Source organism: Coregonus clupeaformis, chromosome 29, assembly GCF_020615455.1.
Source record: "Coregonus clupeaformis isolate EN_2021a chromosome 29, ASM2061545v1, whole genome shotgun sequence".
Taxonomy (NCBI): Eukaryota; Metazoa; Chordata; class Actinopteri; order Salmoniformes; family Salmonidae; genus Coregonus; species Coregonus clupeaformis.
Window position 1 is genome coordinate 49,365,449 of NC_059220.1, and position 18,030 is coordinate 49,383,478.

At 48.5% G+C, this 18,030-nt stretch overlaps 1 protein-coding gene across 1 annotated transcript in view; it reads right to left on the minus strand.

Moving 5' to 3' along the window:
* LOC121545177 (GTP cyclohydrolase 1) overlaps positions 1-951 on the minus strand; it is a 47,334-nt gene extending 46,383 nt beyond the window's left edge. The window contains exon 1 of the mRNA XM_041855632.2: positions 420-951. Coding sequence (XP_041711566.1) covers positions 420-780 — 361 coding nt within the window. The 5' untranslated portion in view covers positions 781-951. The remainder of the gene's footprint in view (positions 1-419) is intronic.
* Positions 952-18,030: the final 17,079 nt, after the last annotated feature.

Here is an 18,030-nt window from a genome sequence, read left to right on the forward strand (position 1 = left end):
TCCCGCCCCTACCTGTGACCAACAGACGCATATCTGTATTCCCAGTCATGTGAAATCTATAGATTAGGGCCTCATTTATTTATTTCAATTGACTGATTTCCTTATATGAACTGTAACTCAGTAAAATCTTTTAAATGGTTGCATGTTGCGTTTATATTTTTGTTCAGTATATATATATAGATGCGTAATGGTCAGATCAGCACCATAAATGTTATATTAGCATATTTATCCTCTCAAAACAGAGGTCTTAGATGAGAGTTAGGTAACCAAGTCAATGACATCTAAATACCACCTGTAAATCTCAGGTAAATTAAAAGGTGAATTTTATGATCCATGTCGCTTTTTTTGACAACATATGAAATTGTTGACAATATTTGAGTGTTGACAACTTAGGAAAAGGGCATTCTGAACTGACTCACCTATTATTTTCTCCTGGTAGCCCTTTGTGAAGAACTGCATCGCAGTCGCGGCTCTCCACGGAGTTTTGAGAAGTCCCTGTCTTTGCGGGTCTTCTCCGAGCCCACGGATAATAGTGGTGTAGGCAGCTGCCAGACTAGGCAAGCTCATCTCGTTGTCTTCTATACTTCGGGTGCGCTCATGCTTCCAGCTTTCCACGACTGACGACCCTGTGTGCGAACTCGACTCACCGGCAGTCCCTTGACATCCCACATTCCGGGTGTCTTTTTTTACCAAGCCGTCAAAGTGTCCGTTTAGAGAACTTTCGTTTGTTGTCGGTCTACTGTCATCTTGATTGTCGTGACTCTGTTTTGAGCGCTCCATAGTTCAGAATTGACGAGAGGTCCCTTCACTTTCACTTTTTCTCTGTCTTGGAGGATGCGCTTTCCAGTGTTCTCGCTTCGCGGACGCCGCTTTGTTTAGGGTGCACCTACCTAGTACACTGCCGGCAGCTGAACTTGTAAAATTACTTGAAGCACACACGCGTTGGTAGTACCGACTGGCATTATAAATATATAATCCTTGTGCATTTCTATTGGTCGAGCATTTTGAGTACGTCACGTTCTGTCAGTGGTAAGCGGATGCAGGACACGCACTCTGCTCGAATTCTGTATGGATCCGAATATGCCCATGCCACAGGTAATCATGATATTCAATATTTAGCTACAGTGGGGAAAAAAAGTATTTAGTCAGCCACCAATTGTGCAAGTTCTCCCACTTAAAAAGATGAGAGAGGCCTGTAATGTTCATCATAGGTACACGTCAACTATGACAGACAAAATGAGAAAAAATAATCCAGAAAATCACATTGTAGGATTTTTTATGAATTTATTTGCAAATTATGGTGGAAAATAAGTATTGGGTCAATAACAAAAGTTTCTCAATACTTTGTTATATACCCTTTGTTGGCAATGACACAGGTCAAACGTTTTCTGTAAGTCTTCACAAGGTTTTCACACACTGTTGCTGGTATTTTGGCCCATTCCTCCATGCAGATCTCCTCTAGAGCAGTGATGTTTTGGGGCTGTCGCTGGGCAACACGGACTTTCAACTCCCTCCAAAGATTTTCTATGGGGTTGAGAGCTGGAGACTGGCTAGGCCACTCCAGGACCTTGAAATGCTTCTTACGAAGCCACTCCTTCATTGCCCGGGTGGTATGTTTGGGATCATTGTCATGCTGAAAGACCCAGCCACGGTTCATATTCAATGCCCTTGCTGATGGAAGGAGGTTTTCACTCAAAATCTCACGATACATGGCCCCATTCATTCTTTCCTTTACACGGATCAGTCGCCCTGGTCCCTTTGCAGAAAAACAGCCCCAAGGCATGATGTTTCCACCCCCATGCTTCACAGTAGGTATGGTGTTCTTTGGATGCAACTCAGCATTCTTTGTCCTCCAAACACGACAAGTTGAGTTTTTGCAGGACGGGCGGCAGGTAGCTTAGTGGTTAAGAGCGTTGTGCCAGTAACCGAAAGGTCGCTGGTTCTAATCCCCGAGCTGACTAGGTGAAAAATCTGTCGATGTGCCCTTGAGCAAGGCACTTAACCCTAATTGCTCCTGTAAGTCGCTCTGGATAAGAGCGTCTGCTAAATGACTAATTATTTTATTATTATTTATTCTATTTTGGTTTCATCTGACCATATGACATTCTCCCAATCCTCTTCTGGATCATCCAAATGCACTCTAGCAAACTTCAGACGGGCCTGGACATGTACTGGCTTAAGCAGGGGGACACGTCTTGCACTGCAGGATTTGAGTCCCTGGCGGCGTAGTGTGTTACTGATGGTAGGCTTTGTTACTTTGGTCCCAGCTCTCTGCAGGTCATTCACTAGGTCCCCCCGTGTGGTTCTGGGATTTTTGCTCACCGTTCTTGTGATCATTTTGACCCCACGGGGTGAGATCTTGCGTCAGATCGAGGGAGATTATCAGTGGTCTTGTATGTCTTCTATTTCCTAATAATTGCTCCCACAGTTGATTTCTTCAAACCAAGCTGCTTACCTATTGCAGATTCAGTCTTCCCAGCCTGGTGCAGGTCTACAATTTTGTTTCTGGTGTCCTTTGACAGCTCTTTGGTCTTGGCCATAGTGGAGTTTGGAGTGTGACTGTTTGAGGTTGTGGACAGGTTTCTTTTATACTGATAACAAGTTCAAACAGGTGCCATTAAAACAGGTAATGAGTGGAGGACAGAGGAGCCTCTTAAAGATGAAGTTACAGGTCTGTGAGAGCCAGAAATCTTGCTTGTTTGTAGGTGACCAAATACTTATTTTCCACCATAATCTGCAAATAAATTCATTAAAAATCCTACAATGTGATTTTCTGGAGAGAAAAAATTCTCCATTTGTCTGTCATAGTTGACGTGTACCTATGATGAAAATTACAGGCCTCTCTCATCTTTTTAAGTGGGAGAACTTGCACAATTGGTGGCTGACTAAATACTTTTTTCCCCACTGTAAGTAAAATATATGCCATCATGTATTCATATAATAAACAACGTTGTCAAATGTAGTCCTAACATCACATGATTCACACGTCAATCTTTGGAAAAGGTGTATATTTCAATATTTCAGTGTGTTTTTCAAAAAAATAAAACAACATTATTTACTTATAGTTAGGAAACCACAGTGGATCACAGGCTACCACACAATTTAGTTTTTGCACTCTGACAAAAGGTACAAACGAATTTGTGTTTTTAGGGTAACAAACAGCTCTGTTGTACAACAGATCAATAAATATATATTTGAAGGCAGAGGCGTAGGCAGAAATTGCTGAGTTACTGGGAATAAGTAAAAGTGGCTGAGCCAACAACAAAGATACCCCGACATATTTAAGAGAAAATGTGTGCAATCACATTGCATCATTTAACACATAACACAGGACAAATGTGACCTAAAAACACCACAAATTTACATTGACAAACAAGCCCTTTATTATTTAAGCAATAAGGCACGAGGGGGTGATATTGGCCAAGGGCTGTTCTTAAACACGACACAATGTGGAGTGCCTGGATACAATCCTTAGCCTGGTATATTGGCCATATACCACAAACCCCTGAGGTGCCTTATTGTTATTATAAACGGGTTACCCACGTAATTAGAACAGTAAAAGTACTTTTTTTGTCATACCCATGGTATATGGTCTGATATACCACGGCTTTCAGCTTACAACAACACCGCTGAAAAAACAGGTTGACTGTCTGAGTCCAACAGTAAACAAACACAATGAAAATACACAACATGTCTATCACCTACTTATTCAGAGAGAGAGAGAGAGAGAGAGAGAGAGAGAGAGAGAGAGAGAGAGAGAGAGAGAGAGAGAGAGAGAGAAAGAAAGATTCTACACCAGCAGACAAGTGTAGTGATAAAATGAGAAATATTATAATGTCACAAGCAAGGAAGAATAGAAATACAAAGCCCTGAAAGTGTTTTAATTAATGCACACTTTTAACAAATTAAAACAGCCATACACAATACAATACAAACATGAAATCATCATCATAGCCTAATATCACGGTGGGTATGAATATAGTAGCTCACTTTGAATCAAACAAATATAGGCCTGTCCTACCAAGGCTTGCATGAAAACATTAGACTAAATCATAAATAAACAGCGACTAGTTTACATTTGGATTCATCCTTGTACTTGTCTGCCATAATAGCATAGTAGGTGCTTGTATCACGGGTGATTCAAGCCAGAAAAGAGCCTACTGTAGCTACTGTTGCTAAGATACAGTCATGAATGAATAGACTGTCAATGGATACACATTCATTTTTATTAGACATCAAACAGCCGACACGTTCACGTCAATTGTCAATTTACTTGTAAGTTTACTATTGCATTTCTGACAATGAACGCCTTCATGAACGTCTATATGACATCTACATGTGCATGCTATTTCCATCTTATAAGATGGAAATGTAAGATCTTATAAGACAACCCTATGCTTAGCATGACTGTCATGGGCAGAGTAATTTAATCAATTTCATTTAATTTAGCTCAAATAGGCCTATCACAAAGAACAGTAACAACTTATTTTTCGTATATAAGAAAACACATTAGGCTAGTTATAATATGCAGCCACCACTCCTGTGGGGACCTATTTCTAAAATCAATATGGACAGCGCCAGGTGCTGAAAGTTGAGTTGGCTAATTTACTAACAACAAGAGGGCTTTGTTGGAGCCCTATTTAAGAAATAAGAGGTAGGCTTACCTTTTTGACAGATGCAATTATGGTATATTTGTCATTATTTCCCACAATCAGTAATTGGCAGACTCCCACCACGGTGAAGGAAGTGCAGCGGTTCTTGGGTTTTGCCAATTACTACCGGAGGTTTATCCGGGGCTTTGGACAGGTAGCAGCTCCCATTACCTCCCTGCTAAAGGGGGGTCCGGTGCGTCTGCAGTGGTCGGCTGAGGCGGACAGGGCTTTTAGACATCTGAAGGACCTGTTTACCTCGGCTCCAGTGCTGGCACATCCGGATCCCTCTTTGGCGTTCCAAGTGGAAGTGGATGCGTCCGAGGCTGGGATCGGTGCTGTACTGTCTCAGCGCTCGGGTACGCCACCAAAACTCCGCCCCTGTGCTTTCTATTCAAAGAAGCTCAGTCCGGCGGAGCGCAATTATGACGTGGGGGACAGGGAGCTGTTAGCAGTGGTTCAAGCCCTGAAGGTGTGGAGGCATTGGCTTGATGTGGCTAAACACCCTTTTTGTCACGCCCTGGCTCTGGGGACACTGTTATGTTGAGCCAGGGTGTGTAGATTCAATGTGTTTTGTTTCTATGGGTGCTATTTCTATGTTGGTCAGAGTGGCTCCCAATCAGAGGCAACGAGTGTCAGGTGTTGCTGGTTGTCTCTGATTGGGAGCCATATTTTAACAGTCTGTTTTTCATTCGTGTTTGTGGGATTTTGTTTCCAGTCGGTTTGTGTTAGACCGTGAACTGTCACGATATCGTTTTGTTGTTTTGGTCGTTTGACGCTAAATAAAGAGTATGTTTGCCTGCAACGCTGCGCCTTGGTCCTCTCTCACCGACGATCGTGACAGAAAATCCCACCACAACTGGACCAAGCAGCGAGTCGAGGAGCCATCGCCAGGGAAATCCCTAGCAGATCTCCGTGGCAGCCTCGACTGGGTCAAGCCGAGTGAAGAGCAGAGAGAGTGGACTTGGGAACAATGGAGGAAGAGCTTCGACTGGGTCAAGCCAATTGAGGAGCTGAATAGCGGGAGTTGGAGGCAGAAGAGCGAGAGTTGGGCGAGAACTATAGAGGCCTGGCCCACGGGGAGGAGAGACCCCCCAGAAATTTTTTTAGGTGGGGGCTCACGACGTCGGGGCAGCAGGAGGCCGCGATAGAGCGGTCCAGCGGGTTGGCAGAGGAGGCCGCCAGGTTACGGGGGCCACTGGTCGAAGAGGGGATGGAAGGTGTAGAGGCACGGCGAGAGGTACTGGGGTGTGTTACCAGTCCGGTCCGGCCCGTTCCAGATCCCGGTGTAGGGCCAGTGGTGTGTGTCCCCAGTACGGTCCGGTCTGTTCCTGCTCCCCGCACCAAGTCAGTGGTGCGCCGTCCAGCCCGGCTCGGCCCGTTCCTGCTCCCCGCACCAAGTCAGTGGTGCGTTCCGTCAGCCCGGCTCGGCCCGTTCCTGCTCCCGCACCAAGTCAGTGGTGCGCTCGTCAGCCCGGCTCGGCCCGTTCCTGCTCCCCGCACCAAGTCAGTGGTGCGCCTCGTCAGCCCGGCTCGGCCCGTTCCTGCTCCCCGCACCAAGTCAGTGGTGTGCTTCGTCAGCCCGGCTCGGCCCGTTCCTGCTCCCCGCACCAAGTCAGTGGTGCGCTCGTCCAGCCCGGCTCGGCCCGTTCCTGCTCCCCGCACCAAGTCAGTGGTGCGCTTCCGTCAGCCCGGCTCGGCCCGTTCCTGCTCCCCGCACCAAGTCAGTGGTGCGTTTCGTCAGCCCGGTTCGGCTCACTCCTGCTCCTCACACCAAGCCAGTGGTGGGCGTCGTCAGTCCGGCACGGCCCGTGCCTGTTCCACTGGTGCCTGGTTCGGCACTGGTCAGATGTTTTACGCCGGAGCTAGAGCAATCCGCTCCATCAGTGTGCAGTCCAGCTCCGGCCAGCGGGGCCAGACCGGACCAGGGGTACTTTGGGGGGTTGGAGAGGGAGCGGGGATCAGGTCCGGAGCCGGATCCGCCGCCTAGGCAGAGTGCCCAACCGGTCCCTCCCCTGTGGTATTTGGGTGACGCGGTCGGAGTCCGCGCCTTTAGGGGGGGGTACTGTCACGCCCTGGCTCTGGGGACACTGTTATGTTGAGCCAGGGTGTGTAGATTCAATGTGTTTTGTTTCTATGGGTGCTATTTCTATGTTGGCCAGAGTGGCTCCCAATCAGAGGCAACGAGTGTCAGGTGTTGCTGGTTGTCTCTGATTGGGAGCCATATTTTAACAGTCTGTTTTTCATTCGTGTTTGTGGGATTTTGTTTCCAGTCGGTTTGTGTTATGACCGTGAACTGTCACGATATCGTTTTGTTGTTTTGGTCGTTTGACGCTAAATAAAGAGTATGTTTGCCTGCAACGCTGCGCCTTGGTCCTCTCTCACCGACGATCGTGACACTTTTCTCATTCTAACTGACCATCGTAACCTGGAGTACATCCGGGCAGCGAGGAGGCTGAACCCTCGGCAGGCAAGGTGGGCTATGTTTTTTACCCGATTTGTATTTAAGCTCACCTATAGACCAGGGTCACAGAACGCTAAGGCAGATGCCCTGTCCCGACTATATGACACAGAGGAGAGGTCCATTGAGCCCATTCCCATACTTCCGGAGTCTTGTCTGGTGGCACCGGTGGTGTGGGAGGTTGATGCGGACATCGAGCAGGCATTACGTACCGATCCTACTCCCCCACAGTGTCCAGAGGGTCGGAAGTACGTGCCGCTCGAGGTTCATGATCGATTGATATATTGGGCTCACATATCACCCTCCTCTGGTCATCCTGGTATTGGTCGGACAGTGCACTGCCTTAGTGGGAAGTACTGGTGGCCCACTTTAGCTAAGGACGTGAGGGTTTATGTTTCCTCCTGCTCGGTGTGCGCCCAGTGTAAGGCGCCTAGACACCTGCCCAGAGGGAAGTTACAACCCCTACCCGTTCCACAACGGCCGTGGTCGCACCTATCGGTGGATTTTGTCACGGACCTTCCCCCTTCCCAGGGGAACACGACGATATTGGTCGTTGTGGATCGGTTTTCGAAGGCCTGCCGTCTCATTCCTATGCCAGGTCTCCCTACAGCCCTACAAACTGCTGACGCCCTGTTTACACACGTCTTCCGGCACTACGGGGTACCTGAGGCTATAGTGTCTGATCGGGGTCCCCAGTTCACCTCTAGAGTCTGGAGGGCGTTTATGGAATGTCTGGGGGTCTCGATTAGCCTTACCTCAGATTTTCACCCCCGAGAGTAATGGGCAGGTGGAGAGAGTGAACCAGGATGTGGGTAGGTTTCTGAGGTCCTATTGCCAGGACCGGCAGGAGGAGTGGTCGGGATATATCCCCTGGGCAGAGATAGCCCAAAACTCACTCCGCCACTCCTCCACTAACCTTACACATTTTCAGTGTGTGCTAGGGTATCAGCCGGTCATGGCACCTTGGCATCAGAGCCAGATCGAAGCCCCTGCGGTGGACGAGTAGTTTCGGCGCTCGGAAGAAACCTGGAACGCTGCGCATGTCCATCTGAAACGGGCTATCAGGCGGCAAAAGGCGAGCACCGACCGCCACCGCAGTGAGGCTCCGGTGTATGTACCGGGAGATCGGGTCTGGCTCTCGACCCGAAACCTGCCCCTCCGCCTGCCCTGCCGGATGCTGGGTCGGCGGTTTGTGGGGCCATTTAAAGTCCTGAGGAGATTGAACGAGGTATGTTATAGGTTACAACTGCCCATTAATTACCGCATTAACCCCTCGTTCCATGTGTCTCTCCTCAGGCCGGTAGTAGCTGGTCCACTCCAGGAGAGTGAGGTACGAGAGGCTCCTCCGCCCCCACTGGACATCGAGGGGGCTCCGGCGTACTCAGTCCGGTCCATCTTGGATTCGAGGCGTCGGATGGGGGGCCTGCAGTATCTCGTGGAGTGGGAGGGGTATGGTCCGGAGGAATGGTGCTGGGTCCCTAGGAGGGACATCCTAGATCCCTCCATGTTGAGGGATTTCCACCGGAGTCATCCGACTCGCCCTGGTCCGCGTCCTCCTGGCCGTCCCCGAGGCCGGGGTCGGCGCACGGCTGGGGCCGCGCGTCAAGGGGGGGGGTACTGTCACGGATTCAGCCGAGGCTGCTCCTCCTCCTTGCTCAGGCAGGCTTCAGCGTTCGTCGTCCCCGGAGTACTAGCTACTACCGATCGATGTTTCGGTGTTTGTCTTGTTTGGTCTTTATTGTTTACACCTGTTTCCCATTATGTTACATTGTATTCCCTTTAAGTACCCCTGTCTCTCATTGTTTGTTGTGTGTGATTGTTTTCCGTGAGGTCGGCTGTTGCTGTATTGTATGCGCGTATTGTTCCTCCCTGTTAGGAGGTTTTGTTTTGTATGTTCCTTTACTGTGCTAGTAAAGTACGTCTGCCAGTAGCTCGGTGTCCTGCGCTTGACTTCGTTCACCGCATACACGTCACCTTGACAGCATGTGTATTTCCCACCGTAAAGCATGGAGGAGGAGGTGTTATGGTGTGGGGGTAATTTGCTGGTGACACTGTTTGTGATTTATTTAGAATTCAAGGCACACTTAACCAGCATGGCTACCACAGCATTCTACAGCGATACACCATCCCATCTGGTTTGGGCTTAGTGGGACTATCATTTGTTTTTCAACAGGACAATGACCCAACACACCTCCAGGCTGTGTAAGGGCTATTTTACCTAGAAGGAGAGTGATGGAGTGCTGCATCAGATGACCTGGCCTCCACAATCCCCCGACCTCAACCCAATTGAGATGCTTTGGGATGAGTTGGACCGCAGAGTGAAGTGCTCAGCATATGTGGGAACTTCTTCAAGACTGTTGGAAAAGCATTCCAGGTGAAACTGGTTGAGAGAATGCAATGTAAAAAATAGTAAATATAAAGAAAAACCCTTGAATGAGTAGGTGTGTCCCACAAACATGCACTTGCTGTCACGAACGTCGAAGGGAGTAGACCAAGGCGCAGCGTGAGATTTGTACATCTTATTTAATTAAGTGCACACACAATAAACAAAACAACAAACGATACGTGAAGTCCACGGTACAAACACAAAACCAACTGGAACAAGATCCCACAACTATTGTGGGAAAACAGCCTGTATAAATACGACTCCCAATCAGAGATAACCAGCAACAGCTGACACTCGTTGCCTCTGATTGGGAACCACTCTGGCCAACACAGAAATACAAAACTAGAATCCCGACATAGAGCAACAACACATAGAATCTACACACCCTGGCTCAACATATAGAGTCCCCAGAGCCAGGGTGTGACAGTACTTTCCCAAAGGCGCAGACTGCGACCGCGCCTCAACATAAACCAAACAGGGGAGGGCTGGGTGGGCATTCCTCCTCGGAGGCGGTTCCGGCTCCGGGCTTGCCCACCACCCTCCAATAATCCCCCCGTAACGCCCCTGGTCCGGTCTGGCCCCGCTGGCTGGAGCTGGACTGGCCATCGAAGGAGCGGATTAGCTTAAGCTCCGGTGTGGAGCAGCTGACCGGTACCTGATCAGGCACCGGTGACCCAGGCACGGGTTGTGCCGGACTGACGACGCGCACCCCTGGCTTGGTGCGTGGAGCAGGCACAGGCCGGGCTGGGCTGGCGACGCGCACCGTAGGCTTGGTGCGAGGAGCAGGAACAGACCGAGCCGGGCTGGCGACGCGCACCATCCACTTAGTGCGTGGAGCAGGAACGGGCCGTACCGGGCTGACGATGCGCACCCCTGGCTTGGTGCGTGGAGCAGGAACAGTCCGGGCCGGGTTGGCGACGCGCACCGTAGGCTTGGTGCGAGTGGCAGGAACAGGCCGGGCCGGGCTGGCGACGCGCACCATAGGCTTGGTGCGAGTGGCAGGAACAGGCCGGGCCGGGCTGGCGACGCGCACCGTAGGCTTGGTGCGAGTGGCAGGAACAGGCCGGGCCGGCGACGCGCACCGTAGGCTTGGTGCGAGTGGCAGGAACAGGCCGGGCTGGGCTGGCGACGCGCACCGTAGGCTTGGTGCGGGGAGCAGGAACAGGCCGGGCTGGGCTGGCGACGCGCACCGTAGGCTTGGTGCGAGGAGCAGGAACAGACCGAGCCGGGCTGGCGACGCGCACCATCCACTTAGTGCGGGGAGCAGGAACGGGCCGGACCGGACTGGTGACGCACACCACTTGCTTGGTGTGAGGAGCGGGACTGGGTTTCGTCATAACCCTCCGCTCCCTCAGCTGCCTACACAGATCCTCTCGCCGTGCCTCTACTCTCACCTTCTCCCTTATCGCCTCCAGTAGCTCCACCCTCTGCACTACTAACTCCTGCTCCCTCTGCACCAATAGCCCCCTTAACCTGGTGGCCTCCTCACCTAACCTCCTAATACTGCCTCCTGCTGCCCCGTCGCCCATGCCGTGTGCCCCCCTAAAATTTTTTGGGGTTGCCTCTCGTCCGTCCGACGACGACCCTGTTGACGCCGTTGCTCCTCTCTCCGTCGCGCCTCTACCGTCTCCCTCCATGGACGGCGATCCATCCCGGCCTGGATTTCCTCCCAGGTCCAGGACCCCTGCCTGTCCATTATCTGCTCCCACGTCCAGGCTGCCTGCTCCTGGACACGCTGCTTGGTCCTGGTATGGTGGGATCTTCTGTCACGAACGTCGAAGGGAGTAGACCAAGGCGCAGCGTGAGATTTGTACATCTTATTTAATTAAGTGCACACACAATAAACAAAACAACAAACGATACGTGAAGTCCACGGTACAAACACAAAACCAACTGGAACAAGATCCCACAACTATTGTGGGAAAACAGCCTGTATAAATATGGCTCCCAATCAGAGACAACCAGCAACAGCTGACACTCGTTGCCTCTGATTGGGAACCACTCTGGCCAACACAGAAATACAAAACTAGAATCCCGACATAGAGCAACAACACATAGAATCTACACATCCTGGCTCAACATATAGAGTCCCCAGAGCCAGGGTGTGACACGTGCGTAAATCTATGCACATAAACCGTGTAGCCGCTTTAAGATGCAGGCATCATGCAGACGTTAAGCCTCGTTCACATTACCAATAAGCACTCGGTTATGTTGCGTTGGATGTCATACATAATGGAGATGTCCAAAACGGAGTGAAAACACAATGCTTTGTTGCGAGGCGAACGCGGCATACTTTGACATTTTTTAAACTTTGTGTTATGTAGCACTATATTGGAGCACTCCAATATGGTATCCTTCCACGCGGCAAGATACATTCCGAGTAAGAATTTCAGATTACTCCCATGTACCGGGTAGTGCTGCAGCTGACCCTGTTAAATAGCTGCTGCCGCACAACTTCCACCTCTTCCTTTTCTCGGCTCATTCCAGAGAGGATTCGCTTGGTAAGAGCTCTATGTTTGTATTTGTATTTATTATGGATCCCCATTAGCTGGGGTCCGGCACAATTAAGGCAGTTATACAATTTTAAAAACATTACAATACATTCATTACAGAATTTACAACACACTAAGTGTGTGCCCTCAGGCCCTTACTCCACTACCACATATCTACAACACAAAATCCATGTGTACGTGTGTGTATAGTGAGTATGTTATCATGTGTGTGTATGCGTGTCTGTGCCTATGTTTGTATTGCTTCACAGTCCCCACTGTTCCATAAGGTGTATTTGATCTGTTTTTTAAATCTGATTCTACTGCTTGCATCAGTTACCTGATGTGGAATAGAGTTCCATGTAGTCATGGCTCTATGTAGTACTGTGCACCTCACATAGTCTGTTCTGGACTTGGGGATTGTGAAGAGACCTCTGGTGGCATGTCTTTTAGGGTATGCATGGGTGTCTGAGCTGTGTGCTAGTCGTTTAAAAACAGACAGCTCTGTGCTTTCAACATGTTAATACCTCTCACAATTACAAGTAGTGATTAAGTCAATCTCTCCTCTACTTTGAGCCAGGAGAGATGGACATGCATATTATTAATGTTTGATCTCTGTGTACATCCAAGCTTTTTACTATCATTCCTCTTTCATAGTGTAGTTTCTTCTTTTTATTCTGTTTAGTTACATGATTTTTTTATTTGCAGTATGTTTGCCAATCAGTTATGCAGCCAGACTTATTTGCCATTCCTTTTGCCTCATCCCTCTCAACCATACAATTTTTCAATTCCTCATCAATCCACAGGGATTTAACAGTTTTTACAGTCATTTTCTTAATGGGTGCATGCTTATTAGTAACTGGGAAAAGCAATTTCATAAATGTGTCAAGTGCCACGTCTGTTTGCTCCTCATTACACACCACGGACCAACAAATATTCTTTACATCAACAACATAGGAATCACTACAAAACGCATTGTATGACCTCTTATACACTATATTAGGCCCAGCCTTTGGAACTTTGGTTTTCCTAGATATGGCTACTATATTGTGATCACTACATCCAATAGAACTGGATACTGCTTTCAAGCACATTTCTGCATCATTGGTAAAGATGTGATCAATACATGTTGATGATTTCATTCCTGTGATGTTTTTAACTACTGATGGAGATTGTTTAGTGGACTATGAGATAAAACTGGGTTAATCACGAACATAGAGTTAGAATTCTTTGTTGCTAGGCAAATAACTTAATTGGGTCATTTCACTGTTTGTGTGTGTGTGGGTGAAGTGGAAATCTGACCTAGGGTCGAATGGCTCGCTCGAACTTAAATCCATGGCTGTCCTACTTCCCCAGAGACTGAAACCAGACTGTGGCCTTTGCCTCTCTCCTCAAACAAAGTGGAAAGAGCAGCCAGGGTTGGACAGAGTTCAGGCTAAACATTTGTCTCTCCTGGGCTATCTTCTTGATTGATTACAGCATGATGGGGTGGGGTTTGTGTATGTTTGAAAGATTTAAGTATGGACCTGTCATGTTCAACAATCAGTCTTCATGTCAAGCCCGGGAGAGCCGGGGTTGAACAGAGTTTAAACTAAAAATGAGTGTTTTTGCTAGATAAGGGATTGATTGATTGTATTACTATTGATTCTAAACTGAATGAAAGTCGAATTTAGCCGCCATCATAGACAAAGGAAGTGGGCGGAGCGATAAAGAGCGGGAAACTGAAGAGGGAGGGATTTTAAGCTAGGGTGTGTGTGAAGGAGACTATATAGCTAGGGAAGAGAGAGAGAGGGGGGGCCTAATCTGCAGATTAGCCTGGCTTTGTTGAAATTGTAATAAAGTCATTCTTGATTCTACAAAAACTCTGGAAGAACTTTGATTTTTGATAAAGTATAGTGATTATTTTCCACAACACTACCCTGGTAGGTTGACTGGTAGGTTCACCTTGAGAAATGCAAGGTTTTCCTGCCCACAAGCAGCAGACTGCGTCTGAGATAATGGTGCCGTAGGTCATGGCTGCCGTCTTACGGGCTCCTAACCAATTGGGCTATTTTGTGTGTTTTTTTGCATTGTTTGGATCTTATTTTGAACATAATGTTGATGCTACCGTCTCTTATGACCGTAAAAAGCTTCTGGATATCAGAACATCGATTACTCACCTCAAACTGGACGAAGATTTTTTCTTTAATGAGTCTGATGTGAAGGATATAATGTTGTTCCCAGACAAGTCCCAAATCCCCGTCATTCACATGAAGAAAATAAGGAAATACAGGGAGCAGATCAAGGTGCCTTGTGAGAATTCGTCGGCGAGTGGGTAACCTGCCTCTACCATCCGTTCTATTGGCCAACGTGCAATCACTGGAGAATAAACTCAATGAGCTCTGTTCGAGACTATCCTACCAACGGGACATTAAAAACTGTAATGTTTCACTGAGTCGTGGCTGAACGACGACACAGATAATATACATTTAGCTGGGTTTTCAGTGCATCGGCAGGACAGGACAGCTACGTCCGGTAAGACGAGGGGTGGGGGTGTCTATTTGTCAATAACAGCTGGTGCGCAATGTCTAATATTAAGGTAGTCTCGAGGTATTGCTCGCCTGACGTAGAGTACCTCATGATAAACTATAGACCACAATATCCACCAAGAGCGTTTTAAGTTGGCTGACAACACAACGGTGGTAGGCCTGATCACCAACAATGATGAGACAGCCTATATGGAGGTCAGAGACCTGGCAGTGTGGTGCCAGGATAACAACCTCTCCCTCAATGTGAGCAAGACAAAGGAGATGATCGTGGACTACAGGAAAAAGAGGGCCGAATACGCCCCCATTTGGGTCGAGAGTTTCAAGTACCTTGGTGTCCACATCACCAACAAACTATCATGGTCCAAACACACCAAGGAAGTCGTGAATAGGGAATGACAACACCTTTTCCCCCTCAGGAGACTGAAAAGATTTGGCATGGGCATGGGTCCCCAGATCCTCAAATAGTTATACAGCTGCATCACCGCCTAGTATGGCTACGGCTCGGCTACTGCTCTATTTTCTTAAAACTGCATTGTTGGTTAAGGGCTTGTAAGTAAGCATTTCATGGTAAGGTCTACACCGGTTGTATTCAGTGCATGTGACAAATACAATTTGATTTGATTTGAAGAAGGTTGGCACTCTGCAGTCATCCTGAGGTGCTTGCCGCTGGCATTGGCTGCTTCTCAAAGGCCAAACTGAGAGAGGCAAGTGGAGTCCCCATGGGCACTGAATTCAGTGATGGAAGGCTAGGAACTCCAATTCCGATGCTGGCCACCGCTATAGTTCTGGCGCCTCAAATGTCTCAGGGTCTTCTAGTGTTGACGCCCTGGTTGACTGAATGTTTACGAAGAAGTTCAGATGAAGGGGTGTCAACCTACATCCAAACCCCTCATTCTGGCCAAGGGTTCTGTCTGACAGACACATTAACCGGCCATTACAGTTGTCCACATATGCACTTCTCACTCTTGCAGGTGAACTAGGGGCTTCCCCCAGTGTGTTGTGCCCGGCTAGGGCAATGGACACTTTTTGTTTACTATGGTGAGAAAGTTCTGGGACAGGGCCTATCCGACCGGACTCTCACATTGCATGGTGGATACTGTTACTGCAGCATTTCGGCTGGCCCGCCGGCCTTTGCCTTTTGCTGTGGTGGCACATTCTACTGGAGGAGTAACTGCCTTACCTGGACGATTGGATAGTCTGCCCCATCCAGGGAACAGGCCGCAACGGACAGGAGGACCCTCTTGAACCACATTCGAGTTTTGGGCCTCACCCTAAACAAGGAGAAGAGTGACCTGATCCCCTCACCGAAGTGATCTACCTCGGGATGTCCATAGACTCCCTTAGGTGAGAGTAACAAAATCCTATCCTACCTCAGCTGTTTCCGGCTCGAACAAGCCATGTCGGTGTTAGAGTGCCAACAGTTACTCGGCCTACTGATGGTGGCTTCACTGTTGGCGCCGCTGGGCATTCTCCATCAGCCCACTCCAGCGATGGTTCAACTCCCACGGCCGGCACCTACAACAGCACAGACACTGTCAACTTTTAAAGGGGGTGAGCCTGATCAGAGTCCACCGCAGAGAGCTGGTGTGCACTGAAGCCTCTCTGACTGGTTAAGGTGCCGTGTTCAGAGGCATGGCGGCAAGCGGCCGCTGGAGCCCCCCATCGAGTGGTCAACAAATCAATGTGCTAGAGCTCAGGGTGGTTCGCCTAGCTCTTCAACAGTTCCAGCCCTACCTAGTAGGACAGCATTTCCTGAGCCAATGGCTCGGGAACTCTTGCCGTGGGTCCAGACCCGCTTGGCATCGCTGTGAGCAGCACATATAACCGGGCTCAGAAATGTGAACCAGCCCTTATATTTGTCCACATATGCTCCTCCTGCGGCTGCGGGTGAGCTGGGTGTTTTTCTCCCCTAAGTGTGCTCTGCCCGGGTCAGGGCCTTGGACACTTACATTACACAGACAGGCAATTTGACAGTCTGATCAGCAACTCATTTGATATGGTGATAGAGTTCTGGGCCAGAGCTTAACGATAGAAAGACTCTCGCAGTGGATTGTGGACACTATTACTACAGCATATCGCCTGGCCAGCTGGCCTCTGCCGTCTGCTGTAGTGGCGCATTCTACGAGAGGAGTAGCTACATCGTGGGCACTGCTCCGAGGAGTTCACCTCAATGACATTTGCGCCTTGGCCAATTGGGCATGGTCTAGCTCCTTTTTCTAGGTACTATCGAGTCATTGTTGCCCCTGCCAATGAGGTCGGAACGGCTGTGCTGGGTGTTGCCTCCGCTTCCCTGAGTGGGGAGGGAGGGACAACAACTATGAATGCCCTGAGCTCAGTCCTACGGGACTTTGCTCTCTGTCTGGCCCTTACCTAGTTCACCGATTAATCTGGTATTGTGATACCATATTGGATTGATCCAATATTGTGCTACATAACGTTAGGTTACGTATGTATCCACGTTTATGTGAGCTATTGGCTCACGCCAATCCTCTTTGTCGGTGATCTACGGCGCCTCAAAAAGGACACGAGGTGGAAGTAGTGCGGCGGCAGCTATTTAAGGGGGTCAGCTGCAGCACTACCAGGTACACGAGACTAATCTGAAATTCCTACTATTGAATGTGTCCTGCCGCGCGGAACGATACTATATTGGAGTGATCCAATAGCTCACATAACTGTGGTTACATACGTAACCTTCGTTTCCTTGACATGCCATAGGCCTATTTGATGTCCCGTCTTGTAACTGTCGAATTTGTATAGCGCCTAACAATCATCACACATAACATAGCTGCTATCATCCTCTTTTACCACTTCACAAAATCTTTTTCAAACTACTTTTCTGGCCCTCCCTTCTCTTTGTTTTCAACTCTCCTTTCGAAGCTTTTGTCTTATTGATTTCAACTTCGACAATGTCATTTTTGCCTCCGTATTAGATTGATGTTAACTTTTTCTGCCTGTTCCCAAAAGCATTATTTGGTGATTGGCTGTGTAGGCAATTTGGCACGCAGACAGTTAAGCCCTAAAGTTTAGGCTTATGCACTAATATCAGATAGCCTAACATAATTAAAGAAAAAACTCAATGTAGGCTATATAAATGGCACAATAATTATACATTTATGGATTTTTTAAAGGTATTGTTTCTCTTTATTCAACTCGCCCGCCACCCACCCGTCCTTCAGCCACACAATATTTAATGACCCTGAACCCGTCCGCCCCGCCGATATAACCGCGGGGACTGTGGGTTATGGGTCAAACCACGCATCACTACAGCGAACATACTGTAGGGCTGAGGGAACATAGACACTGGCTGCAGTCCAAACGCGAAGTTGACAGCCCTCGGCCCTCAGCGCTTGAATGACGTTTTACATCATCACATCCAAGTGTACCTTATATATATATATATATTTTTTTTTGTCATTTAGCAGACGCTCTTATCCAGAGCAACTTACAGTTAGTGAATACATATATATATATATATATATTTTATACTGGTCCCCCATGGGAATTGAACCCACAACCC